General features: G+C 54.1%; 1 protein-coding gene across 4 annotated transcripts; it reads left to right on the top strand.

The window, feature by feature from the left end:
- The first annotated feature begins 1,378 nt into the window (after positions 1 to 1,378).
- ITPRIP (inositol 1,4,5-trisphosphate receptor interacting protein) lies at positions 1,379 to 24,432 on the top strand. Of its 4 annotated transcripts, none has more exons than XM_031682650.2 (2): positions 1,379 to 1,590; positions 20,642 to 24,432. In XM_031682650.2, the coding sequence occupies exon 2, from the start codon at positions 20,655 to 20,657 to the stop codon at positions 22,311 to 22,313; it is 1,659 nt and encodes a 552-aa protein (XP_031538510.1). In that variant the 5' UTR covers positions 1,379 to 1,590; positions 20,642 to 20,654; the 3' UTR covers positions 22,314 to 24,432. The 4 variants fall into 4 exon arrangements, 3 of the variants coding, with proteins under 3 accessions (XP_031538510.1, XP_072827939.1, XP_072827940.1); XM_072971838.1 differs by lacking the exon at positions 1,379 to 1,590 and adding an exon at positions 6,286 to 6,390; XM_072971839.1 differs by lacking the exon at positions 1,379 to 1,590 and adding an exon at positions 9,552 to 9,676.
- Positions 24,433 to 24,840: the final 408 nt, after the last annotated feature.

The following is a 24,840-nucleotide window of genomic DNA, read 5'->3' as shown; positions in this document are numbered from 1 at the left end:
AATAAATGCTGCTTGAATAAATAAATATACACAGCTGGTTAGAAAATGCTAAAACAGCTTTGCATACTGGATGACGATACCAGAAGGCTTTCAGACGTTAACCTTGGCATTCCACCATGAATAACCCTTAATTCTTACCCTAAGGATTTTATGGAAGCCTAGTGGTTATCAGTCCCCTCCTCCCTGGAATTTCCCTCACCTGCTTTGGGTGGGTGACACCCCACCATCCAACTTGCAGACATTTTAGAAATACGCAGACCGTTCAAGAATGTTTCCCCAGATCTCCCCATTCCCCAACTCTCCCCAACAGCCCCCAAAACTCTATCATAACTGTCCTTGTGTAAGGAAAGAGCTGTGAGCAGCAGCAAACGCTTGAAAACAAGAGTAACCTGGGCCAAGGGCCAGGGGTTCTATTTTTAGAACTTGTTCTCATTGCCTGTTTATCTTTCAGACTCAGCCTAATGTCTTCCAGGCGAGTGTTAAAGCTATTTGGCTGGCTTGCCGAGGAGAGGAAGAAGGTGATCTAACACCAAACATCAGTGGCAATGGTGATAATCATTCGGACAGTGTGTTCTCATGATTTCCCCCAAGGCACTGTCACTGGCGTTTTGAAAGCCGCAAAGCCACTTACGTACGATTTATTCAAGCCCTTCCCAGCCACTTCTAGTGGCTGTGGAATTTGGGCAGGTCACAAAGAAAAGATAATAGGTTATGGATTTCATAACCCATCAAGAATGACCAGGGTGCTGCTGTCCCCTCCTGGCCTCAGTTCGCTCCTGTCTAAAATCTGGCTCTAACGAACATCCCAACCTTGAACAGGCTTTGGACGCTAAAGCGCCCTCTACAGATAAAAGCATTTAGTCATCATTCTCCTTTGTGTCTGGTTACTCAGGAAAAGGCCACGATGCATTCATTTATCATAAAACCTGGTGAGTTATTTTAATCCATTCACGCCGCAAAAGAGTAATGGGCTGGCGTTGTGTCTCGATTTATATTTTCCTCCAGAGGACAAAACACTTGGCCTCTGGAAATTCCACCGCTTGTAAAACGCGCCGCGGAAAACGCTCCGGAGGCGTGCAGTGCTTTAACCCCTTCTGTCCCGCGCGCCGGGACCGACTTTTAAGGGCGTCCTCCCTGACTCCCCGTCCATTCGCCCCAGGTTACTCCAGTAGCCAAATCCCGTCTCGCCCAATCACCCTCCGGCTCTGTTGTCCCCTTTGGAGTTTCTGGGGTGGCCGATGGGAAGATCTCTGCGGCGGACGCTGGGTGCAGACCCTCCCTAAGTCTCACGGTCCACCTTAAGGAGCCTCGGCGGACGCGAGTAGAGGCGGGTGTTTTGTTCTTATAAGGAGGAAAAGTTTCTTTGACATCCAGGAAATGAGTAACTCCAAAGCCCTTTAGAGCCCAGCCGATGGAGGCCAGAAGGCGGGAGCGGGTCGGGGTATCGCTGCCCCCGTCCCTCTAATTGCCAGGCGGGACGCTCCGCCGCAATCACCGCCAGACAGCTGATTCGGGGCGCCCGGGACCCGCGTGCTCAGCCGGGGCTCGCGCGGTCCTTCTCGCACCAGGGAGCACGGACCAAGGCTAAACGTAAGTCCCGGGCCCGCAGCCGCGAGGCTCTGCGTCCTCCCTGAGCATCTCGTGTGTTGGAAAGATGAAGAGGGGTCAGGGGGAGCTGCACCCGAGATGGCGGATTGGAGCGGGATGCCCGCTCGGCCCCCCAGATTGGGGCTGACTTGGGGGATCCTGTTACGGCGCCCGAGCAAAGGCAGGGAGCCTGTCCTCTGCGGTTCCCTGTCCCTCCTCGCGCCACGCGGGGACTTGCACCCCAGCCTCTCCCGGGCCGCGGACAGCCGCGGCGCTTTGCTGCAGCCCCAGCGCAGCGGGCAGCTCCTCCTCCGGGCGCCCCGAGCCGCGGCGCCGGAAGCGAGACCACGTTGTTGTCTCAGCGGCCCTGACGATCCGTTACTTTCGATGGTCTGAGCAGAGGGCTAAGGCAGAAAGACTGGTCGGGTCGCCCCGCTCCTTAGCCAGCTCTTTACCCTCCTTCCTTCCCCTCCTGGAAGGAGGGAGTAGGTGTGAAGCCTGTTTTTTTCTCGGTTTAACCTAATGAACCTACTAGGTTCCTGGGGCCAGATGAGGCCCCCGCCGCTTCCTCTTTCCGAGCTATTAGTAGAGGAGACCCCACGTGTGCGGAACTTTCTCTTGGGGCTGCAGTTAGCCTCTGCCACCTGACCCCTAAACTATCCCCGACCCCTTCCCAGTGTTTCTGCCTTCCTGGCTGCCGAGTAGAGAGGGACTCAGAAACCCTAGGGCTGGGCTTCCCATCCAAAAATACTCCTCTTTCAAAACAAAAAATGCTGCCGCCCAGGAAGGGAAAATATTTTACTGAACCTCTCAGGGACCACACTGTCTTTTGCTCCTCAGCCTGGAATGAGAACCATCTCCTCACCCCACTTCAGAGCTAGAAGAGCACCACACTGGGGGATCCTGGACCCAGGCCTTTTGGATCTAAATCAGTTGCAGAGTCTTATTCTGGTTTTTTGGTTCCTCTTTTGGATTTGACCCAGGGCCCTTCCCTTTTACAAACCAGTTGGACCTCAGAAAGGCTGCCAGGAGAAGCTAATCTGTGCTGGGTGCACTCACAGGTCCAAGTTAGCCTTGAAAATGGCAGGTCAACAGGTAGAATTGCTGCCCATCACCTTTTTATTAATGACATAATAGGCTGTGCTTTTGAGTCCTCCTTCCAGCCAAAGTGCCTAAGTGGCTTTCATTGTGTTTTAATTCCCTGTGTGCTGCTGCTGCTCCAGGCCATCCTGCCCTCATACTTTCCACTTGTGGGTAACCACACAGTGGTTATACTGACTCTCCAAGGAAAAGGCTTTGGTTTCAAGTGCTATCCTCTAGCTCCATAATTTTCAAAGATGCAGCAGTTTCAAGCTCTGGCTTTCTGGAGGCAAGGGTCTGAACTTTTAACCTGATGCCATTGTCCCAGAAGTTGTTACCTTACCAAGAAGGCTTCCTGGGCTCCTGCAGCGCCGTCCTGCTGCACCCATAAGGGAAACAAAGAAAAGGGTGTGTGAGTGAACTTTTTTATCTGAGGGCAAGAATGGGGAGAAACTTCTGGTAGAGGCTTCTGGCAAAATTGCTCACCTGAGAAGGTATCATCTGGGAGGAACCTGGTTTTGTATTTTTTTCTTTCCTGGACCCTCCAGGGTGAATAAAAAGAAGGAAGATGGGGGGCTCTGTATGAAGGAGAGGGTGCAGTCTGCGAGGGAGGCTGGTGTGCACAGCGCTGTTCTCACTTGTCCGCAGAGGAGGGGAGGGAATGTCATGGAGGATCTGAAAAGTGCTTCTTGTGAGGGATAAGGGAATGAAATGGCAGTATTTCCCCCAGGGATGAGAAGCCTAGGGGAACGGGGCTGTGGCCTTCAGGAATCTCCAACTTGGTCACTTGAGAGAAGGAGAAGACTTGCTCTGTCTGGCCTCAGAGACTCACTGGGTGCAAGAAGCAGGAGAAAGATCCTGCTCACCCAGGAATAAGGAGGAACCTGCTGACCGTGGGGCTCCTCTGTACGTAACGCACCACCATCACTGTCAGCAGACACATGGCCATCGACATTTACAAAGGAGATGATCCTTCAGAGTCCAAGACTCTGCGGCTCTGTGTTTGGGGTGGAGCCTCCCCTCAATTGGGATGAGGTAGTAGGGCAACCCCAGTGAGGGGGGGTTCCTGGGGAAGGCTTTACCCGATAAGCAGCCTAAGGGAGGGGCTAGTGCTCCAGGTATAATGGGCAGCTGAGAAGCCGGACCTTACTTGTGGCTGGGACTAATCTAGTCTTGCTGCGCAGGGAGGAGGACATAGCCATGAGAGCTGAAAGCTGATAATAATAACTTCCCAGGCTGCTGCTAGCCTGTTCCATCCTTTGTGTGAATTAGAATAAAGCGCTTCCTCTCAGTAAGAGGTTGGCATCCTGGTACCATTTAGAAAAAGAGGCCTCATCTGGGTGGACAGAGCCAAGGCACATAGCTGGGCAAGCTGCACGTGAGCTGGATTCATCCTCACCACCCCCCGAGGCGAGCCCGCTGTTCTTGAGCAGTACACCACGTACAACCATACACAGCAGTTGAATTCTTGATAACCAGCAATTACTGAGGGCTTAACATTTGCCAGGCTTTTTTTTTTTCTCCAAAACCACTTTGCCTGTATTAATTCATTCAGTCTTCACGGTCGCTCAGTGACATAGGTATCGATATCCCCATCTCATAGTTGAGGAAACTGAGGCACAGAGAAGTAAAGTGTTCAGAAGCCTAGAGACTGAGCCCCAGTCACTGAGCATTCACAGAGCAAGAAGTAGGTTAAGCTTCAAAAGCTAGTTAGTTTGGGGGCCCTTGTGGGAAAGAGAGGAGAGAGGTTGCTCTTTTATTTTTGTGTCAAATGAAGTCATACCCGCTCTCACGTCAGAGAGAGGAAGATGGAAAACTCACGTGGCAACTAGAAGAAAGGAAAGAAAGAGGCAGGCCTGGCCCTGGTGGCTGATAGGAGGCCTGGCCCAAGCCTCAGATGGCTTTCCTTCTTCATCACTGGGCATGTGAGGTGGCAAATCCAGTTTAGGGCCTGGCATGAAGGTGATGAGTAAGTGCTACCAGGGCGTGGTGCGGAGGAAAAGAGCCATGCAGGGCCTCTGACCTCGGCAGAGAACGCCCGCAGGAGTGGACAACGGAAGAAGTATCCGGACAGGCTGTCCTGACGCTTGCAACCCCACAGCCCCATCCCTGTCCTGTGCTGTTCACCTGCATACACCCGCCCCGAGCTCGTCCGGGAAGCCTTTCCAAACTCCATTTCACGGCTCCATATATATGATCACTTATTTTCCACACTGTGCACTTTAGCGCTTCATGAGCTGAAACGGCATTTTACTACATGGTGTCCATAGGTAGTATTTTTAAACAAAATAGGCCTCTCAGCCAATGAGAAAGTCATCATGTCTTCTGGAAAGGGTCGGCTGGTGCCCAGCAGATTGCCCGGAAGGGTGGCGTTTACCTGCATTATGTCACCTGTCCCAGGGGCTGGCCTTTGGCTGTGCCCACTCAGAAACTCTATCTTCACAGTTTTCAGAATAGTTTGGGCATAGGCTACTGAGTCATCTCGAGAGAACTCCCGGAAGTGGGTGTACAAATAAGATTACTAGTGTATGAATTTGAGAGAAAAGGGAGACTTTTGTGACCGTGATGAAACCTAGATGATACCTGCTTCTTGCATCCTGGCAAGCCATGTGGGAAACCCAAGATCAGAAGGCAACCTGTGCTTGGCAAAGCTGGATTCAGATCAGGGTAGGGGAAGGAGGACGGGAGTGATGGTCCAATACCATGCATGGGGTCTGTTCCCTTCTGTGGCCCCCTCACCAACAGAGAGAGAGGGAGGGAGGGAGGGAAGGAAGGAGAGAGAGGGAGAGTTGGGGTGGGGAGAGAGAGAGAGAGACAGACAAACAGACAGACAGAGACCGACCAAGACTGACCGACCTGCCAGGTAGACCAGTACTCTTGTATGCTGTGTGTCCCTCCTTGGCCAGTGCTTCAAGGGCAGTATTTACCAGTAGGGTTTCTCCCTGTCCTCTTTTGTTTTGTTTTGTTTTACTTAGTTCTTTTAGGGCTTTATAAGCATTAGCTCCCAGCTACATTGAGTTGTTTTTGCATAAGTTAAATAATTACTGTAAAATTTCAGGCCACAGGGGTAAATGCTATATGCAAAATTAGGATGACTCCTCATAGGGCCTGCTTGGAATGCACTCAGCACAGTGCCTGGTGCAGATGGGCTCTTAAAAACAGTAGAGGTCAATCAAGGATCTGCATTCTCTGCCACATGGGGACCCTGGCTTCCCCATTAGTGCCACTGCTGCCTCTAAGGCCTGGGCTAAGGGCAAGGCCACAGGGACCGAGACTACCCCATGTGGTGAGAAGGAGACCATCAGGGCTCTTGCATAAGTTCACTCAGAGCCAAGGGCAAAGCTGTCCGTTCAGACTTTTCGACCGACACTGTGAGAGGGAAATTCGGGTTTGAGGCATGGCCGGAACAGGCACCCAGCGGGGAAGGAAGGATGAGCAGGTTTTCTGGGAAGGAAGAGGATCATTTGTGGAGCCCAGGAGGTGTACAAGATCCTCCTGAGCAGTTTGGGTCCCGTGACATTTTCCTGTAGGAAGCACATTCCCCCTTCATTCATGTGGCCCAACCCATGACATCAGCGGAATGGAAGCACATCACAGGTGACATCACTGTTGCCCAAGGCAACTCCTCCACCTTAAGTTAAACTGGGAGAAACGAGAACCACCCAACTGTAAGACACATATTGAAGGGAAGGCCCACTGGAGGCGGAGGCATAACATCCACAGGTGTGTTTCTCGGAGGATGGGTTCGGGGGAGGGTGGCAGGGCTGCAGGTCAGAGGGCTGGGCTGTGAGCCAGCTGGTGGAGAGTCTTCAGGCCTTGGATTTGGCCTGAGGGAACTCACTGTGCTGACAGCTGCCATCTGGTTTAGTTCTCTGAGCTGCAACTTGGAGCAAAAAGCATGACTCCTAAGTGGTTACTGGTGGCCTCCGTGACTCTGGGCCTCCCTTCTACAGCCTGAATCTATCCCTGAAGTGGGTAGGGCAAGAGCAGGCCAGAGCGGTGTTGGGGAGATCAGAAAAGTGGCTATCCCTTCTTCACCAGCGCCACCAAAGGAAAGTGAGAAACATGGATATCCACGTCTTTCTTATGGGGCTGACTTAAGAGGGAACTACTGTTCATTAATGGAGTGAGTATGTACTTATTTTGCGCCTATGATGTGATGGACACTGTGCTGGGGCTTCTGTGGCCTCAGGGAGCTTTGTGATCAAATGCACACAGAGGTGGCATGTCCAGAATTCACTCCAGCAAGAGTCTGTAGCAGCTGGAAATAGAAGCAAGGTCTCAGAGTTCACCTCTCATCCATCTGGCATTCCTCATGGACTTCTGGGTGGGCTAAGTAAAACCTATAGAATCCCTTCCTCCTCAGTAGTTTGTACAGGAATTCAGGAATGTCTGAGATATACCAGAGATTTGGGGAGTGGTATTAGAGGACAGCCATGGGTGTCCACAGAGTCCTGCCAAGGGACAGAGTCCCACAAAGTCTGAGGGTCAAAGGTGAGAAGACACCAAGCAGACCACCAACCTCAGTTCCCCTCGTGCTGTGACTTGCTTTGTGATATTAACAGGCAGGGCTCAGTTTCTCTGTCTGTTTAATGGGGACAGTAACAGCCAGTACTAAATGCTATTCAGAGAACTTTGAGATCCTCAGATGGAAGTCCCTAGAAAAAAAATCAAAGCCCACAATTTTCAGATGACTCACTTCCAGATGAATAACACAGAGGGACACTTAATTTCTGCCCAGGAGGAGGGGCTCCTCTTTGAGGCTGTCCTGGAGTTTCCCCCTCCGGCTGCAGCGGATGCAGGAGGGTCTCCTACCAACCTGCATCAAACCACAGGGAGGGCGTAGTCATAATTTTGGCCCTGCTTGTTGGTACAAAACCACGTGCTCATAACAAACTGTTCTCCTGGGAGCCTGTTTCAATAGCTTTCTTAGTAGCAGTCAGGAGACCCGCCTGAAGTTCATGAAAAGGTCCTTTGTTTGCTGAGACTTTGTTCCAGAGTCGCTGAGGAGGCAGGACGGCAGCATGCCTGGGCTGGAGGGGAAGAGAGCGGGGATGCTGGCCCCACCCTCGTGTGCTGCCCCAGAATGCACCCACCCTATGCATCCATGCCTCTTTCTCCCCACTGCCTCACCCCAAAAAAGTACCGCCCAGGGTCGGATGGGCCTCCGCTCTCTTCCTAATCCACTTCAGAGGAGGTTTCCTGTCTTTTCAGCTGAAAAGCCATCTCAGATATCCCAGGTCACACTCCCAGAATCTCTGAGTGGAAGGAACATCATGGGTTCCTTAAGTCTAACTCCCTACCTCAAATTTCACCTAAATTGTCACCTGCTTTTCCCGAAACAGTACAGAGAATGAAAGCCCATAAGTGCGTGTCTAATATTTCACAGGTACCAGGTCACTGAGCAGCAGGGTACCATGGGAACACTGGAGGCTTGAAAGTTGGACAGCCCTGGGTTTGAACCCCAGCTCTGTGATGTTGTCGGAGTGGCCTCACCTCTCTGTGCCTCAGTTTTTTTATGAGGATAGTGCCTCCTTCAGAGGTTTATCATGAGGACATTACAGCAGCATAAAGCATCTTGCACAATGCTCAAATCTCAGTGAATGCAGTACATTGTTTGCTATTCAACCCTCCCATGGGTGTCAGGGCCATGCGGCTTGTCTGGTGTTCTCCAGAAGGGGAGAATTGCTCTGTGTCACTCTACCAAGGTTCCTTCTCTTCTTCTCTTACATAATTTGCATCAAATCCTGTCATCCTCCATTTATCTTCCATTTCTATGGGGATCTCCAGCGAGGAGGTGGGTGCCAAGGGGAGGGGCAGCTGGGGGGTCAGATAACTTACATCAGGGTTCATTCCCGGGTTGTCATCTTGGTCAACATTGGTGATGAGTCAGCCTACAGTTAGATGAAGGCTGTCCAGCCAGACCTAATGTGGCTGTCATCTGTCTCCGGGGCTGTGTCTGGAAGGGTTTTTGCTCAGATTTCCCAAGGCCCTTACCACTGTTAGCACTTTGCTTTTCTGATAGGGTGCCGCACAGGAAAAAATATTAGAGGTTACTTCATCCAGAATGCTCCGCTCCATTCCCATCTCATGCCAGTAACAATGGCTTTTACAGGGCACGACCGTGTGATGAGCGTGCCATGACGTAGATGCTGCTGTCACAGCAAGTGGGAAAGCCAGGATTCAAACCCAGGTCTCTGATTCCAGAGTTTGGACCCTTCACTACTAAGCTTCTGCAAAGTGTTAAGCTCTTCTGAGCTGAAGAGCTTTGGGATGTTTCTTTCTGGGCAGCCTTGGGGCGGGAGGATGTCCAGATGAACTTGGCAGTATTATCGGTGCCTGCTTGCAACCCGCCCGAGCCTGACCCGTGTGTACCTGCCACTGGTTCAGGGATGCCTATGTGCCAGCCGCAGCCTCTGGCAGGAACCAGGACCGAGCACGGGCATCCACACATTCTCATCATCGCTCCATCCCCGGAGCTAGAAAACCATGTGGTTGTAGGTCATTGTTCTGTGTAATTCCCAGGGAGTCTGATGATTCTGGGGGTCATTTTTCTAACTTCCCGGCCTTACAGTATAGGCCCACTGCTAACCCTGTGGGAGGAGACCTTTGCTGTGACCGATGCAGTCCTGATGTGGGAGGATGGGCAGACGCTGGCTCTGTTTTCAGCCCAGGTTCCTGCAGCAGAGAGCACAGCCAAGAGGCCAACCGCAGACTCTTAAGTTTTTTACAGCTGGGTTGGCCTCCCTCTTGCCTTTGTGTCTCTTGCTGCTCCCCTTTATTAAGATGAAAGGGGTCTTTAGATCTTTGCAGGCATAGAGCATTAGTGACTGAGTGTGTGTGTGCAGAAGGCCCAGAGTGCTTCCGCTCCTCCCCTTCTCTCTCCCTGTCTCCCAGCCCAGCTGGGGCCCAGGCATTGTGTCAGGTACGCCCAAGCCTCAGGGGACCAGGGTAGGAGCACTGCCTGGGAGTCCACCGTGTTGGGGCCAGAATCCCTCTGAGCCAGGACGTGAGTAACAGGAGTAAGGCGTGGGTAACAGGAGTAAGGCAATGGGTGGGGAGGGAGAGAGTGGAGAATCTGCCTTTCTCACAGAAATCTCACAGAAAAGCCCGGGGGGCCCACCCCCCCACGCCTGAGAGGCCAGGAAGTCATCCTGGGCTGAGCTCTCCATGTTCCTATCCGGGGATCACAGGGAAGGTGGCTGCTGGGCACCGTCCATTTAACCTCATCCATCCCCAGCTCAGCTCTGAGAAAAGGAGCGGTGGCGTGGCAAGGGAGGCCCTTGTCTTCCCTTTGTTGTCCTTTGTGTTTACTCTCTGCTTCCTGCCCCACCCCCTCAAGTGCCCTCCACAGGAAGCCCGTGTGGCTGCTGGGGTCTGGCACCCTCTTCCAGACCGCCCTCCCTGCCCTGGGGCAAAAGTGGGGCTTGTCCTGAGCATTTGCCCCTCTGCTTGGGGGCCTGGCGTGTAGCAAACACCGGGTGAAGGGAGAGATGGGGACAGTCTGGGGAGCCCTGGCACACCTGCGCAGAGGTGGGTTTGTATTCCCTCCGTGTAGCCACTCTTGCGGGTGAGACGGGGCCCACAGGCTGAGGGGAAATTCCGAGAAACAGTAGTTCGAGTCAAGCCAAGGTCTGACAGTCACGAGGGCTGCTTTGCTGTGGGAAATGGTTAGCACTGTGCTTCTGTTGTTAAAACGCACCCTGTGGTTTCAGGTCTAGGAATCTGACCTGGGAATTGGGGTCAAGGGAGGCCCTTGGTGCACACTCGCTATAGGAAGTGCATCCTTCCTAAGGATGGCGGGCATTGATAGAGGCTTTCTTTAGAAAGTGGGCGTCTCCCATGTGCAGTGTGTGAGCTGGTGGGTCCCCAAGGTTGCGTGTATCCTTAGTGAGCAGACAACCCTGTGTTTGGTCTCTGCCAGGCGCTCTGCAGAATATCATGGCAAACAGGCCCACCCGGGCCCTAGAGGAGCTCACAGCAAAGAAGGCAATGGAGTAAGACCAGAACTCAGGCAGCACAGGATACACCGAGGAGCCAGTGGGGTCCAGAGCCACAGGCCCAGCAAGGGGTCTGGCTGCTCTGCTTTCTTCCTACTTGTGTGACCTTGAGCAACTGCTCAACCTCTCAGCGCCTTGGGCTCCTGCCTGGGAAACAGGGCTGCTGCACCAGTAAGATGAACTAAGAATAAAGGCGTGCGGAGCCAGCCTTTGTTGGGTCCCTGCTACGGACACTTCTGTGGAGACACCATCTACAGGAGACACCTGCCTATACTCAGGGGTTTAATAAAGATGCTGTCTCCCTCCCCTTGTTCTTCTATCCCTTTCAAGAAAGAAGGATTTGTCTCAGGAGTTGGGGTGGGGAGATTGGAACACTTTTGGAAGCGATTTCTTATTTTTATTTATTTTTTGAGGAATTGAACCCAGGACCTTGTGTATGCTAAGCATGTGCTCTACCATTTAAGCTGTATGGAAGTGATTTCTGAGATGGCTGTGAGGACCGTTGGGTGGGGTTCTGGCAGGAGAGATGTGAGGCATGGATGTTGCAGGGAATGGTGGGGAAGAGTAGGGGGTTCAGAGCACGGTAGATAATCTGCAGTGTCTGGGCCAGGCAAGCGGGAACCGAGGGGTCCCCGAGGCTGATTGTGACCAGGCTCTGAACATCAGACTTAGACTCTGTCTTATGGACAGAAACTCCCTGAAGTAGTGAAGGGAGCCCTCCAGGGCCAGAGCTACCTGAGGTGGCTGGGAATTAGGGAGACCTCAGAAGAGCTGATTCCAAAGGTCCACACCAGGCCAGGAGGGAGAGCCCAAAGACTGTGGGGTCTCCAGGCTTTGGTGCAGAGCAGAGGCTGCATCGGCGATGGCTCGGGACACTGGAGAGGCCCATTAAAAATGGGAAAGTCAGTGGGAGAGCTGGTAAGGGAGAGGAGGGTGCATTGTGCTTTGAGGCTGCATTGGTCTCAGACCTAGGGCTGCCATAGCAGAAGATCACAAACCTGGTGGCATAAAGCAACAGAAATCGAATCTCTAATAGTTCTCTCTGGAGAACTCTCTGGAGGCCAGAAGTCTGAAATCAAGCTACTCTCGAAGGCCCACGCTCTAAGGAAGAATCCTCTTTTGCCTCTTCCAGCTTCTAGTGGCTCCAGGCCTTCCTGGGCTGGGACAGCAGCACCCCAGCTTCTGCCTCCGTCTTCCATCACCTTCTCCTCTTTGTCAGTCCTCCACTTTTCTGTCTCTTTATAAGGACACTTGTCATTGGATTTAGGGTAATCCAGATCTGTCTCATCTTAAAATCCTGAATTATATCGGTAAAGACCCCTCTTCCAAATTCCCATTCATAGGGTCCGAGTATTAGCACCAGGGCTTGTCTTTTTGAGGGCTGCCATTCGACCCACTGCAGTGACTGTTGGATTCGAGGTGCCTTGGGAAGTATGGATGAGAGAAAGGGGGGTGTGGGCCTCGACTCAGGGCTGCCAGGGGAGCCTTTCCTTGTCTCTGTGACTTACAGGCCTTCTCATCATCCCTTAGCCTCTGAAACCCCAGGCCTCAGTGTAAGTGTATCTGTCTGTCTGTCTCTGTCTGTCCCAAGATGCTATGATTTTCCATGACACCCTGTGGGTCAGGGCCTCTGCTGTGGGGAAGTCAGGCAGCATGCCTGGACAGAAGGACGCCATGAGCCTGGGAGATTGATGGCTTCCCTGCCTTTTCCATCCCTTGCCCGCCAAGTGACACACGTGAGCTGTGCTGGAGGAACAGGAAGGATGTGGGCTCTCCCACCCTGTCGGTGGAGTCCAGGCCACTGTCCTTCCTGCACCTGGGCTGGCCAGCTGCATGACCCTGGTCCAGAGGATGGGGCTGGCATCATCCTGGTGACTTTCAGAAATCCCTTCCTTTTCTGAGAGTGTCCTTGAGAAAACTTCATGCTTTGGCAGGTGTGACCGGTCACCCTCTGTGAGTCTGGCCAGTGTGGCCACATGGGGGGACAGCTGAGCTCCCCTCAATGGAAAGGCCGCTTCCCTTGCAGTGGACACTTTCCCAGGGGCCCATCAGTAGGTCCACCTCCCTGGGCGTCGGGGCGGGGCCTCTCCTCTCTGCTCTCTCCCTCATTCTGTCCTGCTCCCTCACCCTCACCAGGGCCCATTCTTGACCCCTGGGTTTCCCCTGGGTTAGGGAGGGGCGGAGGGGGTCCAGCTCTTGGTCCTGGCGACCACAGGCTTTAGTCTGTAGTCTGAGTTCTGCGTAGTCCACACCCATTAGGCCAGGTGATCTTTCTTCTAGCTCCTGGAGAGGCCATGGGGAAGGCATGTGCAGGCATGTGTAAGCACGCGGAGCATATGTAAGCCTCTGGCGCAGACCTGGCACCTAGTCAGCACTCGTAAATGCTGGCGATGATGATTCTGAGTGTGGCTGCTGGGGCCGACTGGGAGGCCCTGGAACAGAGTCAGGACTGGGCTAGGAGAGAAAAGTCTAGCCGGTGGGGTATTGGAGGGAGCCTTAGGTGCCGAGGACTAGCAGGTGGTGGTCTGGCTGAGGGGGAAGACTGAGGAGAGTCCCAGGGCCAAGGGCAGCCTTGAGGAATGCTTGACGGGGCCTTGGTGGGGGCGGGGGGAGGCGGCAGTGGGCAGGAGAGAGGAGGCACATGAGGGGCTGCAGGCCGGGGGCCCACAGGATCTGGGGGGCCCGCTGACATGTTTTATTTGGCTCCCATGGTTTTTAAAGTATTTTTGAAAGAATAGATGACATTGTAAAACTGGGGAATTTGGATAAAATCCAGATTTCTGGCTTCTCTTTTGGGGAGTGAAAAAGATTGTGCCATTTTGGGTGTATGGAGCATGCAGTGTGGTAGCTTTCCGCTTAGATAAAGTCTGTGTCACCCAGGTCCCAGCACCTGCAGCCAAGCTTGTTTACTCTGGGGAACTGTCCCCTCCCCAAGCCACCCCCACTCCAGGCATGTCCCCCACCGCCTCTCCTGCCCCCAGGAAGGTGAAAGGAGATGAGGGAGGGAGCCCAGAGGCATGAGGGTGACAGGTCCCAGGAAAGTAAGCCTGGCTGGAGGACAGGACAGAGGTCCTGTCTAGTGGGAGGGGTGGAAGGAAATGCCAGGGGCCTGCAAAGACACTGGGGGCCCAGAAGCACACCCTTTCTACCCACTTTCTCAATTATTATGTGTCGGTCCTCTTCCTTCCTCTTTCCTCACTTCCTTTCTCTGCCGGCCTGTCCCTCTCTGCCCAGGCCTGAGGCCTGCCAGCGCCCAGCTCTCACCCCCAGTGCTGCTCAGCCTCCCTCTCTCCTCCCCTCTCTGCTAGATCCCCTCTCCCATCCCTGTTTGGGGTGCAGGTGAAGAGAGACCTTAGCCTGAGATGCCCCAGTGGTGGCTCTATGGCCTTGTCTTTGCTGCGCCTTTCTCTCCAGCCCGTGAGCCTGTCCTGGAAGGGTGGGAACTACTCTCTGCAGAGCTGCCCTGACGGACCCATCCGTGCTCAGTCTGTCTGTCCCCTGGCCCTGAGTCGGCCAACGAGGAAGGAGTGTGTGGAGACCGGCCGGCCCCTCGCACAGCCGGCCTCTCCTCCTAAGTGTGTGAGAAGCTAACTCCCACTGGCACACTGGGTGCCTGCAGGTGCCCAGCCCCGTGCCTGGTGCCTGGAGGAGGTGAGGGGGGCTGGTGGTGATATTCAGCCTCAGCTTTGGGACCCTGCCCAAACCATAGTTAGGAAGGCAGGGACGAATGGGTAAACTGACACAGTAAAGAGCAAGGAGGTGGCCTGACCCACAGGGGTTCAGGGTGAGGCTGGCCTGCAGCAAGACCTGGAGGAGGGGCCCCTGAGCTGGCCCCGACTGGTGGGTGCTGTTGCTCTTGGCCAGGAAGGTGGTCAGATTCCAGCATGGGGTGTGGGCTCTGCTTGAGAGAAGTGTGGAATTGGGGATGAGACAGGCCGGACCACAGGAGGAACAGACTGCTCCTGGGCCAAACTCCAAACCAAGACTCAGGGTCAAACTCTGGCTCCACATTCAACCTCTCTTTACTTACAGTCCTGTTCCTCCAAGGCCTGGGAAGCTTAGGGGACAGCCAACCTGATGGTTTCGGTGGTCACCACTGGCAGTGATGCCAGGGAGGTGCCACTGGGCAGGGGGAGGTAGCTGGGCTCACTCAGCTTCCCATCAGCCCCTGGCGGATGGAGGGAGGCTGACTGTCGCATACTGCAGACCAGAGAATCTTACAGGCCACCCAGTGAACCTCTCTGACCATCAATCTCTTCACAAGATAGGGATGTTGCAACTACCTAACTGGTGTTCTGAAACTTAAATGATAAAACACGTGCAGAGTACTTCCTGTTGGCTGTTAATGAAAACATCACCACTTTTCACTACTCCTCTCCTGTCTGTGAGGGTCCACAGGGTGATATCCAGCCTGCCAGGCCCACTTCGACCTTCACCCCACCCTCCCAGTCAAGTGTGTCTCCCCTTTAGGCCTCGGTTTCTTTATCTGTAAAACAGGGCTTTGATTAGTCCAGCTCTAAATTCTGACTTTCTTAAATGTGTAGATTTATTTCCCCAAAATGTGTATCTATCTCATTTGCCAGGACTGTGAAACTCTAGCACAAATCCGAGGCACACAGGAGGGGTTCAGCCCACAGTTATGGACAGTGTGGCTCTCCCCTGGCCCCTTCTTTCTTGAGGGGCTCAGAACCTAAGCAATGGAAAAGGGATTCAAGTCACTCCATGAGGCCTGGTCTACAAGTGCCCTCCCCTGCCATCAGCCTACCTCCGATTCCTTTCAGCTGTGAAGGTGACGCCAGGGCCTGAGCTCCTTTTGCTGTTGTAATTAGTAGAGCTAATTGCATCCGACGGGCTGGGCGTGGGACAAACCCTTGGCAAGCTCCAGGATCTGGGCTGCAGTGACACTGCTGGAGCCCCACCCTCCTCCTCCCCGGAGGTCTGCCTGGCTTGGGAAGGGTTGGTTCTCAGACTGGAGTGGGCTTTAGAACCACCTGGAGATGCTGGCCTCTTCGCTGGAATTTCTGATCAGTAGGCCTGGGATTCCACTTGAAAATTTGTATTGCTAACAAGTCCCCAGGTGACATTGGTGATGCTGAGCTGTGACCATATTTTGAGAAGCACTGTCCTGGAAGCTGTTGGGCTGCTGAGAAAGATGCCCGGGCTGCTGAGGCCACGGTCAACAGCCAGCCCTGGGTGGGGGCAGGTGGGTGACGCGCAGAGGGGTGTTGATGAACATGTGGGTCTGGACACAGGCTCCTGCTGTTCTCAGTTTGTTGGAGGAATTCAGTCTGGAGGAAGGAGGGGGCGTGGTGGATATGGAGCCAAGCAGGTGGGCGCCGAGCAGGTCTACAGACAGGAGGGGCCCCCAAAAGAACAGGAATGAAACTCTCATGCTGTGACCTTGTAGCCTGTTGCTCACAGCTCATTCTGTCCTGTGAGGGTTCTTACAGGCTATCTGCTTCCTATGTGGATTGTAGTGTTTTTACCACCGAGGATCATGCCCCGCTCATCTTTGCAGGCCCTGTAGCCCCCAGCATGTTCCTTGCACATAGTAGGTGCTCTGTAAACAGCACAGTGGGAAGTACTTGGGCTTTGGTGGAGGCAGATAGAGCAGACTTTCTCAGCCCAGCTGTGCCTTTTCTAGTTGTGTGGCCAGAAAATTACATCTCTTGAGCTTTGGTTTAACCCACCTGTGAAAGAAGGATAAAACCTACCGCCTAGAAGTTTTCAGGGGTCGCTGTGTGCAGTGCCCAGCACATCCTAGTGAGGGCGTGATAAACAGAAGCGTGTTGCTATTAGCCAGCTCTTAGTGGCATTCATTGGATTAAGCTGTAGTGGGGGTGCTGGGGCGATCTGGGGGACACAGGAGTGAGGGACCTGCAGAAATGAGGAACCATCTGGGATTTCTCTCCCAGGGCCTGGGGCTTCCGGCCAGGCTCAGAGTCAGTGTCTCAGTAAACCGCTCGTTGGGGCCGACCACCTGCAACCCTCTGTCGCTGCCCCTGCTGCCCTCGTGACCCTGGCCCTTTGCCAGGCTAAGTTTAGCCGTGACCTGCATGGGCTGCCACGCTCTGTGGGCAGGGGCGGGGTGGAGAGGAACTTGGCAGGTTTCCTGCCGACTTCCTGGCAAGCAGACCAACGAAAGCCCTCCAAGTGACCCAGGTTTATTGTCAAACTGGATGTCTCAGACTACAGGTGTGGGGCAGCCTTGTAGAGGTGACAGCTTTGGGCCAAGGCAGAGGTAAAAACCCTTGAAATTGGGGAGAAAGGGGCCCTTTGGTGAGGAGTGTATGTGTGTGCATATGTCTATGGTTTTTTGAGGCCCCCAGCTTCTGTCCTGTCCCTGTGGTCTCCAGGAGTCCAAACACCTGGATTCTCTCCCCTCATTCTTCTGACCCCCACAGCCCCCAGGGTAGTGTTGCCTGTGACTTGGTTTGAGGAGGGGGAGTAGTGGAGGCTTCAAACTCGGTCCCACCTTGTGGGCACTGAGCAGCCACCGCCCTGTTCCCCGTCACTTAGGCGCTGCAAGCAGAGCCAGCCTGCACAGAGGGTATCAGGAGCAAAATGATGCCAGGATCCCATCCCTGGGAGGGAGGAGGTGGTTTAGGTGGGGAGTGAGTCAGAGGGAACTCCACCTGCAGGAGGAGCCAAAGCTCCAAAGACTTCTCCCCCTTTGCTGGGGGGCAGGGTGGACGGAGTGGCATGCCAAGGGACCCGCAGTCCTAGGGGAGCATTTTGTGCTTTCAGAGCACTTTTGAGCGTGTGTTCCTCCTTGGGCAGGGCTGGTGTGTGTGACAGATGAGAAAACAGGCCCACAGAGGCCAAGGGGGAAGCAGCTGGTGTTGTAAGGTGCCTGCTGTATGCCAGGCACCTGAGATGCATGGTCTTACTTAACCCCTACTTCCTGTGAAGGGGGGTCTGCAATTAGCTCCATCTCATAAGTGAAACAGTGGAGCCCTAGAGATGCCAAGTGACTCACCCTGGACCCCTCAGCAAGGAGCTGAGTCAAGGTTCAAACCCAGGCCTGTCTGCTTCTTCAGCTCGGGCTCCTTTCTGCTTCCCTTGTGTTCCTGTTGTCTTGCCTGTAACCTACTATTGTCAGTGTGCTCGTGGCTGCCTGCATCGTGCCCAGGTCCCTTGCAGGGGCATCTGCCTGGCCCACTGCATTACCAACGCCTGCAGGCGGGTGCGTTGGCTATTCCCATCCCATCAAGGCTTCCCTTTTATAAGAAAACCAGCTCAGAGGCAAGCATTTGCTGAGTGCTTCCTCTGCATTATTTCCTTTATAACAGCAAGTATTACTATTCCTATTTTACAGATGAAGAGACCGAGGTTCTGAGAAGTGGAATGATTTGACCAAGGTCACATACCTAGTAGGTGGACACGCTGGGTACTAACCCAGTCTGTCTCCTCCAGAGTCCATCCTCTTAACCCCCCCCATGCACGGTGTCAATTGCTCCCGTTTGCTGGGAGGTTTTGAACCTTGCCTGCCCCAGTACAGGCCATCATCTTCCAGCAGGCATGAGGGTGTACACAGGTAGTCCTGTAGAAACTACTGGGCAGAGAGGAGAAGGACTTCCCAGTCACAGGACTTGGGGATGGTACCGTCGCCAGCTGGTGGCATCCTACCCTGAGGTGGCATGGAAACTGACCGCTGGAACCAGGTGTTGACAAGGGCTATTACTGTGACGTGTCCGGGCCTGCTGTGCCCGAATGTGGCTGCCTAGAGCACGGGGCCCTGACGGGCCTCACAACCCCCATATTATCTCCTAACTGGCTGCTGCCTGGTTCTAACATTCTACTATTAGTACTCCTCGCCTTTATCTTAAAACTCTGATCCATGTTAATCAGCCCACCTTACAGTTTTACTTTGAATCACTCTGGCCAAACTTTCCACTGATGTTTCTCTGACGTTGAAACCAGGGCTGACCTGTTTCTGCAATAATCCAGCAAGCTGCTCCTTGTCTTGGGGAAGGAAAGCTGGCTGGCTGCCCCCTGTACTTTCTCCTCACACCACCTCCCTTCTGGTCTGAGACTTCCTCCACTTTCTCCCGTCCTCCATTTCCTCCTCGAGTGAGTTCACCTCTGAGGCCTGAATGTGTCTCCACACTGAATGCTGCTGCTAGACCTTCTTCCCCGCAACCCTTTTCACTCCTGCTGACGTGTGCAACCGGGCGGAGTCACATCTGAGCAGCAGGCCTTGCCCCAGTGTGGCAATTCAGGCCATCTGTATCATGGCACTGCAGATAGCACCTGCAGAAGTGTCCGTAACTGGTGACAGACACCTGCCTCTTGACCATTAGGGTAAGAACTAGAACAGGTGGTTTTCATGGTGCAAAGTCAAGGTCAGGGAATGGGGCTTCTATCAGGGTATTGGCATGTATTGTGGGGGGAACCCCCTCTGTGTTCTTTGTTGTCCAAAAATGACCTCCTTTGGCCATTTGCTTTCCTAGCTGAGGTCCCAGGCAGGAAGCAGGTGGAGCAAATGTGGAAAAAGCCAGGTGTTACTTACCAAGATTTCTGCCAGGGAGAAGGGAGGGTATAATATAAGGCTTACAATGTGAGACTGTAACGTGGATGGTATTAAAATGCAGATTCTGGTTCAGTAGGTCTGGGGTGAGGCTGAGAATCTGCATTTCTAACAAACTCCCAGGAGATGTTGCAGCTGCACAGTCTGAATAGCAAGTATTGTAAGGGGTTAGTTCTTCCCCAAAAGTCACTTGAGACCTAGAAATCCGTTTATCCTGGAGGAGTGGCGTGTCCCCTCTCACAATTAAGAAGTCGGATTTGAAGTTCAGATGACTCGTGAGAGGAAAACCACGGACTGAGTCAGTCTGGTTGTCTCCTAGATGGTCCTGTGAAAGACCCTGGAGTAGCCAGGAGATCAGTGTCTGAATTTGGGGTGGGGTCTTCCAGATCAGAAGTTTACAGTAGGGGAAGAGCTGCAGACTGCTTCAAAAACAGCGGCTGTTCAGTGAACATACGCTGTGCACCATTCCCTGTGCTGTGTGTGCAGTTTTCATGGATCAGTGCTTCCATCAATACAATGACCCTCTAGGTGCTACGACTTTCCATTTGTACAGTAAGGAAACTGGGGCTCAGAGAGATGAGTTAACATGCCCCAGGTCACACAGCTGATCAGTAAGTGGCAGGGCCGGCTTTGGAACCCAACCGTCTTGTTCCTAACCGCTAGGCTATTCTGCACTGAGGAAGCAAGCATTCCCTGGAAGGCATTCACTGTAGGGAGAGGGGATATCTTATTCAGGACTATTTTGGTTTCAGGTGTTGGAAAACAACTAAAATTGACTTAAATAAAAAGGAAATGTATTGATTTATATGACTAAAAAGTCCAGAGGTAATGGCTTCAGGCATGGCTGGGTCCAGCAGGTCTGCTTTCCTCCATGTTGGCATCTTTCTCTGGTGGACCCACACACCTCCACCCCTACTTTGAGGTAGCTAGAGAGCCACCAGCAGGTGTAATCCTTATTCCCTCAACAACCCTAGGCAACAGAGTGAGTCTTTCTCCCCATTGGTCCCAACAAATCCTACCTCCGTCTCCCACTGGCCAGAACAGTGAGGGTCATAAGCTCATCCTGAAACTGTCACTGTGGCTGGTGAGGAGGAGCAGGGAGTAATCTTGGGCTTAGGTGATACCCATACTCCTGCAGCTGGGGGTGGGTTCATCCCCACCGGAGTAGTAAGGCCTGGGAGTAGAAATGGTCTGGTTCTCAGGGAAAGTGGGGTGCTGCTACGGGAAAGAGGACTGTCTGGGCAGCTAGGAATAACTCCAAGACTGTGGGCTGTGCAGCCAGGACTGCTGGTGTGGGACTGGGGTTCTGGTTCCCAAGGCTAGACCGTGGGTTGGGTGGGTTCACCAGCTCGGTGGGGCAGAGGTCGGTGGGAGGGACCTACTAGGGAAGAAGTGGCTTTGAGGGAAGCTCGGTGTGACCAGCGGTCTCTCCCCTTGTTCCCAGGAAAGCTGCCGCCATGGCGCTGGGGCTCTTCCGGGTGTGCCTGGTGGTCGTGACGGCCATCATCAACCACCCGCTGCTGTTCCCGCGAGAGAACGCCACGGTCCCCGAGAACGAGGAGGAGATCATCCGCCAGATGCAGGCGCACCAGGAGAAGCTGCAGCTGGAGCAGCTGCGCCTGGAGGAGGAGGTGGCGCGGCTGGCGGCCGAGAAGGAGGCGCTGGAGCGGGTGGCGGAGGAGGGCCAGCAGCAGAACGAAAGCCGTGCTGCCTGGGACCTGTGGAGCACCCTCTGCATGATCCTCTTCCTGGTGATAGAGGTGTGGCGGCAGGACCACCAGGACGGACCCTCGCCCGAGTGCCTGGGCGCAGATGAAGATGAGCTGCCCGGCCTGGAGGGCGCCCCGCTCCGGGGCCTCACCCTGCCCAACAAGGCCACGCTCGAACACTTTTACGAGCGTTGCATCCGAGGGGCCACAGCCGACGCCGCCCGCACCCGGGAGTTTGTGGAAGGCTTCGTGGATGACTTGCTGGAAGCCCTGAGAAGCCTGTGCAGCCGGGACTCAGACATGGAGGTGGAGGACTTCATCGGCGTGGACAGCATGTATGAGAACTGGCAGGTCAACAAGCCACTGCTGTGCAACCTCTTTGTGCCCTTCATGCCCCCGGAGCCCTACCACTTCCACCCAGAGCTCTGGTGCTCCAGCCGCTCCGTGCCCTTGGATCGCCAGGGGTATGGCCAGATCAAGGTCGTCCGGGCCGACGAGGACACGCTGAGCTGTATCTGCGGCAAGACCAAGCTTGGGGAGGACATGTTGTGTCTCCTTCACGGCAGGAACAACGTGGCACAGCCCAGCAGTGAGGCAGGAGACCCCCTGTGCGCCCAAGACTCCCCTTACCTGGACACGATGCGAGTCATGAAGTGGTTCCAGACAGCCCTCACCAGAGCCTGGCACCGCATCGCCCACAAGTATGAGTTCGACCTGGCCTTTGGCCAGCTAGACACCCCAGGGTCCCTCAAGATCAGGTTCCGCTCAGGGAAGTTCATGCCCTTCAACCTGATTCCTGTGATCCAGTGTGATGACTCCGACCTGTACTTTGTCTCCCACCTTCCCCGGGAGTCTTGCCCCGGGACCTCGGCATCGAGCACCGATTGGCTCCTGTCCTTTGCTGTCTACGAGCGCCACTTCCTAAGGATGACATCGAAGGCCCTGCCGGAGGGCGCCTGCCACCTCAGCTGCTTGCAGATTGCCTCCTTCTTGCTCTCCAAGCAGAGCTGCCTGACCGGCCCCAGCGGGCTGAGCAACTACCACCTGAAGACCGCCCTACTGCACCTCCTGCTCGCCCGGCGGCCCGCCGACTGGAAGGCTGGGCAGCTCGACGCACGTCTGCACGAGCTGCTCCGCTTTCTGGAGAAGAGCCTTCTGGAGAAGAAGCTCCATCACTTCTTCATCGGCAACCGCAAGGTGCCCGAGGCCATGGGGCTCCCTGAGGCCATGCGCAGGGCTGAGCCTCTTAACCTCTTCCGGCCCTTCGTCCTGCAGCGAAGTCTCTACCGGAAGACGGTAGACTCCTTCTATGAGATGCTCAAGAATGCCCCAGCACTCATTAGCGAGTACTCCCTCCATATTCCCTCAGACCACTCTAGCCTGCCCCCAAAAGCTGTCATCTTGTAGAGCATCCAGGACCCAGAGGGCCAGGACTCGGGGCATCCCGCATGTCCACTCCCCTGGGGGCATCTGCAAGCCCTGTCCTGGGAAAATGGCAGGCGTTGTAGGGTGCCGTGGCTTAGCCTGCAGGGGAAGCCAGATCCTATAGCACAGAGGAAATGAAATTTCAAGCCGAAGCTGGTTTGCTTTCATGCCACTGGGGCCTGTTGGTGAAGCTGTTGTCTGGATCTGGGGACTGATTCTTTGCAGCTTACTTTTGGATCACTACCAGTGGCCAAGGTGATAACAGAACTCTTTGAACACTGAGTTGCAGACAATGCAGACATAATTTGGGTGTGATTCTTTTTACATCCCAGATTCAATCTCTACTTGAATATCATCAGAGGAGGTACAGGAATGCTAACAGGAACCTATGTTAACACCTGCACCCTGATTTCCAGTAACCCTTGGCCCCAGGCATCTGCAACCAAATGATGGGGACCAGGTGGGAATTTGCAGCCTTCCATCTGCAGCCTGCACAATATAGGTCCCCACTGTGGCTGCCATTTTTATCCTATTTGGAGAACAGACCAAGAAAGATTCAAAGCCCCAAGAGGCTAATGTCTCTGTTGCACAAAAGTGGGTACTCAGTGGCAGAGAAAAGTTTAAATTGACCGCTTTTCCAACCACAGGTCTCACTCAAGGTGTACCCCCCCGCCGCCTTCTCCCCCAGGATGCTGTGTCCTGAACCCTGTGGGTACCACACATCATGCTAGGTGCAAGCTCAGCGGCCCCTCACCCCAGGTTGTTCTCCCCACAGCTGGTCTCTCTGACCACCAGTATGTTGGGACTTGGAGTCACACACTGGAGGTGGAAGATGATAGAGAAAGAGGCAAAGGGCAGAGCCTGGTACCCGGGTGCTGGGGTCTGGCTTGCAGCCTGGCTTCTGTTCGGAGAAGGTCGTGGAGCTGCGAGGTGAGGGGTGCCGTAGCCCTGAGTTTTCCTCAGGGCCCCGATCTTAGAGCACGGTGTGCCCGGAAGCAAGACCTGCTGTAGAAACCCAGCCCCACGCGCAGGCCCCCCGATCCCCTCGGCTCTTTGCTCCAGTGGGGCTCCCTCACAGCACAGAAACCCCCTTTCTGGTAGGCCTTGCTGGCCACACAGATGGCCATCACCCAAGAGCCAGACAGAGGCCCGGTTGACCGGGACACACAGGGACAGACTGCAAGCACAGTGCTCAGGCCTCGGAGAGGCCACCTTGGCACTGCCGGGCGGCAGTCCCTGGGCAGCCAGCAGAGCCTGTGGTCAGAGCTGGCCTTGGGCTGCAGGCCTGCTTCAGCGGTGCTGGGAGGCCGCTCCCTCCTCCATTTGTGGCTTCACTGGCCCTTTGGGAGTGCCTCTCTTGGCATTGCCTCGGTAACCCTTGCAGAAGGCCAAGGAGGAAGCAAGAACAGGCGCTCCTTCCCCAGGACTGCCTCCTGGGCTGAAGCTGGCCGTGCCTCCCAGAGGGCATCCGGTTCCTCAGGGGTGTGGGGCTCACCGCGAACTGAAGAAAGGATCCTCTCTCTACTCCAGGAGTGCTCTCACCTGGCCTCAGAGTATTCTAGAAGATGGACAGTTTTGCCTGACAAGGTTGATTCACAGTGGAAGGCTGGTCTGTGATGGGGCCCTGAAGCCCATAGGAGGCCCTCCTTTTGAGCTGGGGTTTGACTGAGCAGCACCTGGGTCTGCCCCTTCCCAGGCCCATGTGGTCTCCAACCATAGCCCCAAGTGCCCCATTCCACAGGGATTTGTTTCCAGAGTCGGGGTGAATTTCCTTTATTTATTGTCACCTGTGCCTTTCCTTTCCCATCTTCATCCTCATTTGATGGCTTTGAAGAGACCCCAGCAACCAAGAACCAGCTTCCAGAAGCCACAACCAAGCCTAAATCTCCCCCCACCCCCGATTTCCCCTCTTTGCTTCCAGGAGAAAGTTCACTGAAAAATTACCTTCTGGCCTCTTGTTTATCCAGCGGCAACAACTCAGAGGGGAAATGGGGATCTTTTATGCACCAAAGCTGCTTCTGAAGCAGAAAGCAGTGGGGCTCTTGGCCTTTCATGCTGCCCTATTTATATTAAAGGACGAATTAAATTCTTGCAAGGAGAAGGCACTGGTCACGGTGTTTGTTTTTAACTTCAGGAAATCTGTGAGATTCCCAGTAGCTGGCGAGGGGGTGGGTTTCCTATTGACGAGCGGAAGCTTTCCCTTTTTATTCTTATGCTTTCAGGAAACTTTAAAAGATAGCAAAATAGAATATTTCTGGCCCATCTTTGAAGCAGCCTGCAGAGTTCCAGAAAGGGCCTTTGAAAGCCAGCTACAGGGTGGATTCTGGCACAAAACCTTATTTCACAGAGAGCTGGTGTGTGCAAAGAATGTCGAGCCTGGGAGTAATGTGAAGTTTTGGGCTTGAAGGAAAGAGGTTGTCTTTTAAACAGAAGAAGTTCTAGTCTTTTAGGACACGTTAAGCCTTTCCACTGAGGACAGCTTTCTCCGAGGAATCTCTTTCCTTCCCAA

The sequence above is a fragment of the Vicugna pacos genome, chromosome 11 (genome assembly GCF_048564905.1).
Source record: "Vicugna pacos chromosome 11, VicPac4, whole genome shotgun sequence".
NCBI lineage: Eukaryota > Metazoa > Chordata > Mammalia > Artiodactyla > Camelidae > Vicugna > Vicugna pacos.
The sequence above is the reverse complement of the archived record's forward strand: the minus strand, read 5'-3'. Positions and strand labels throughout refer to the sequence as shown.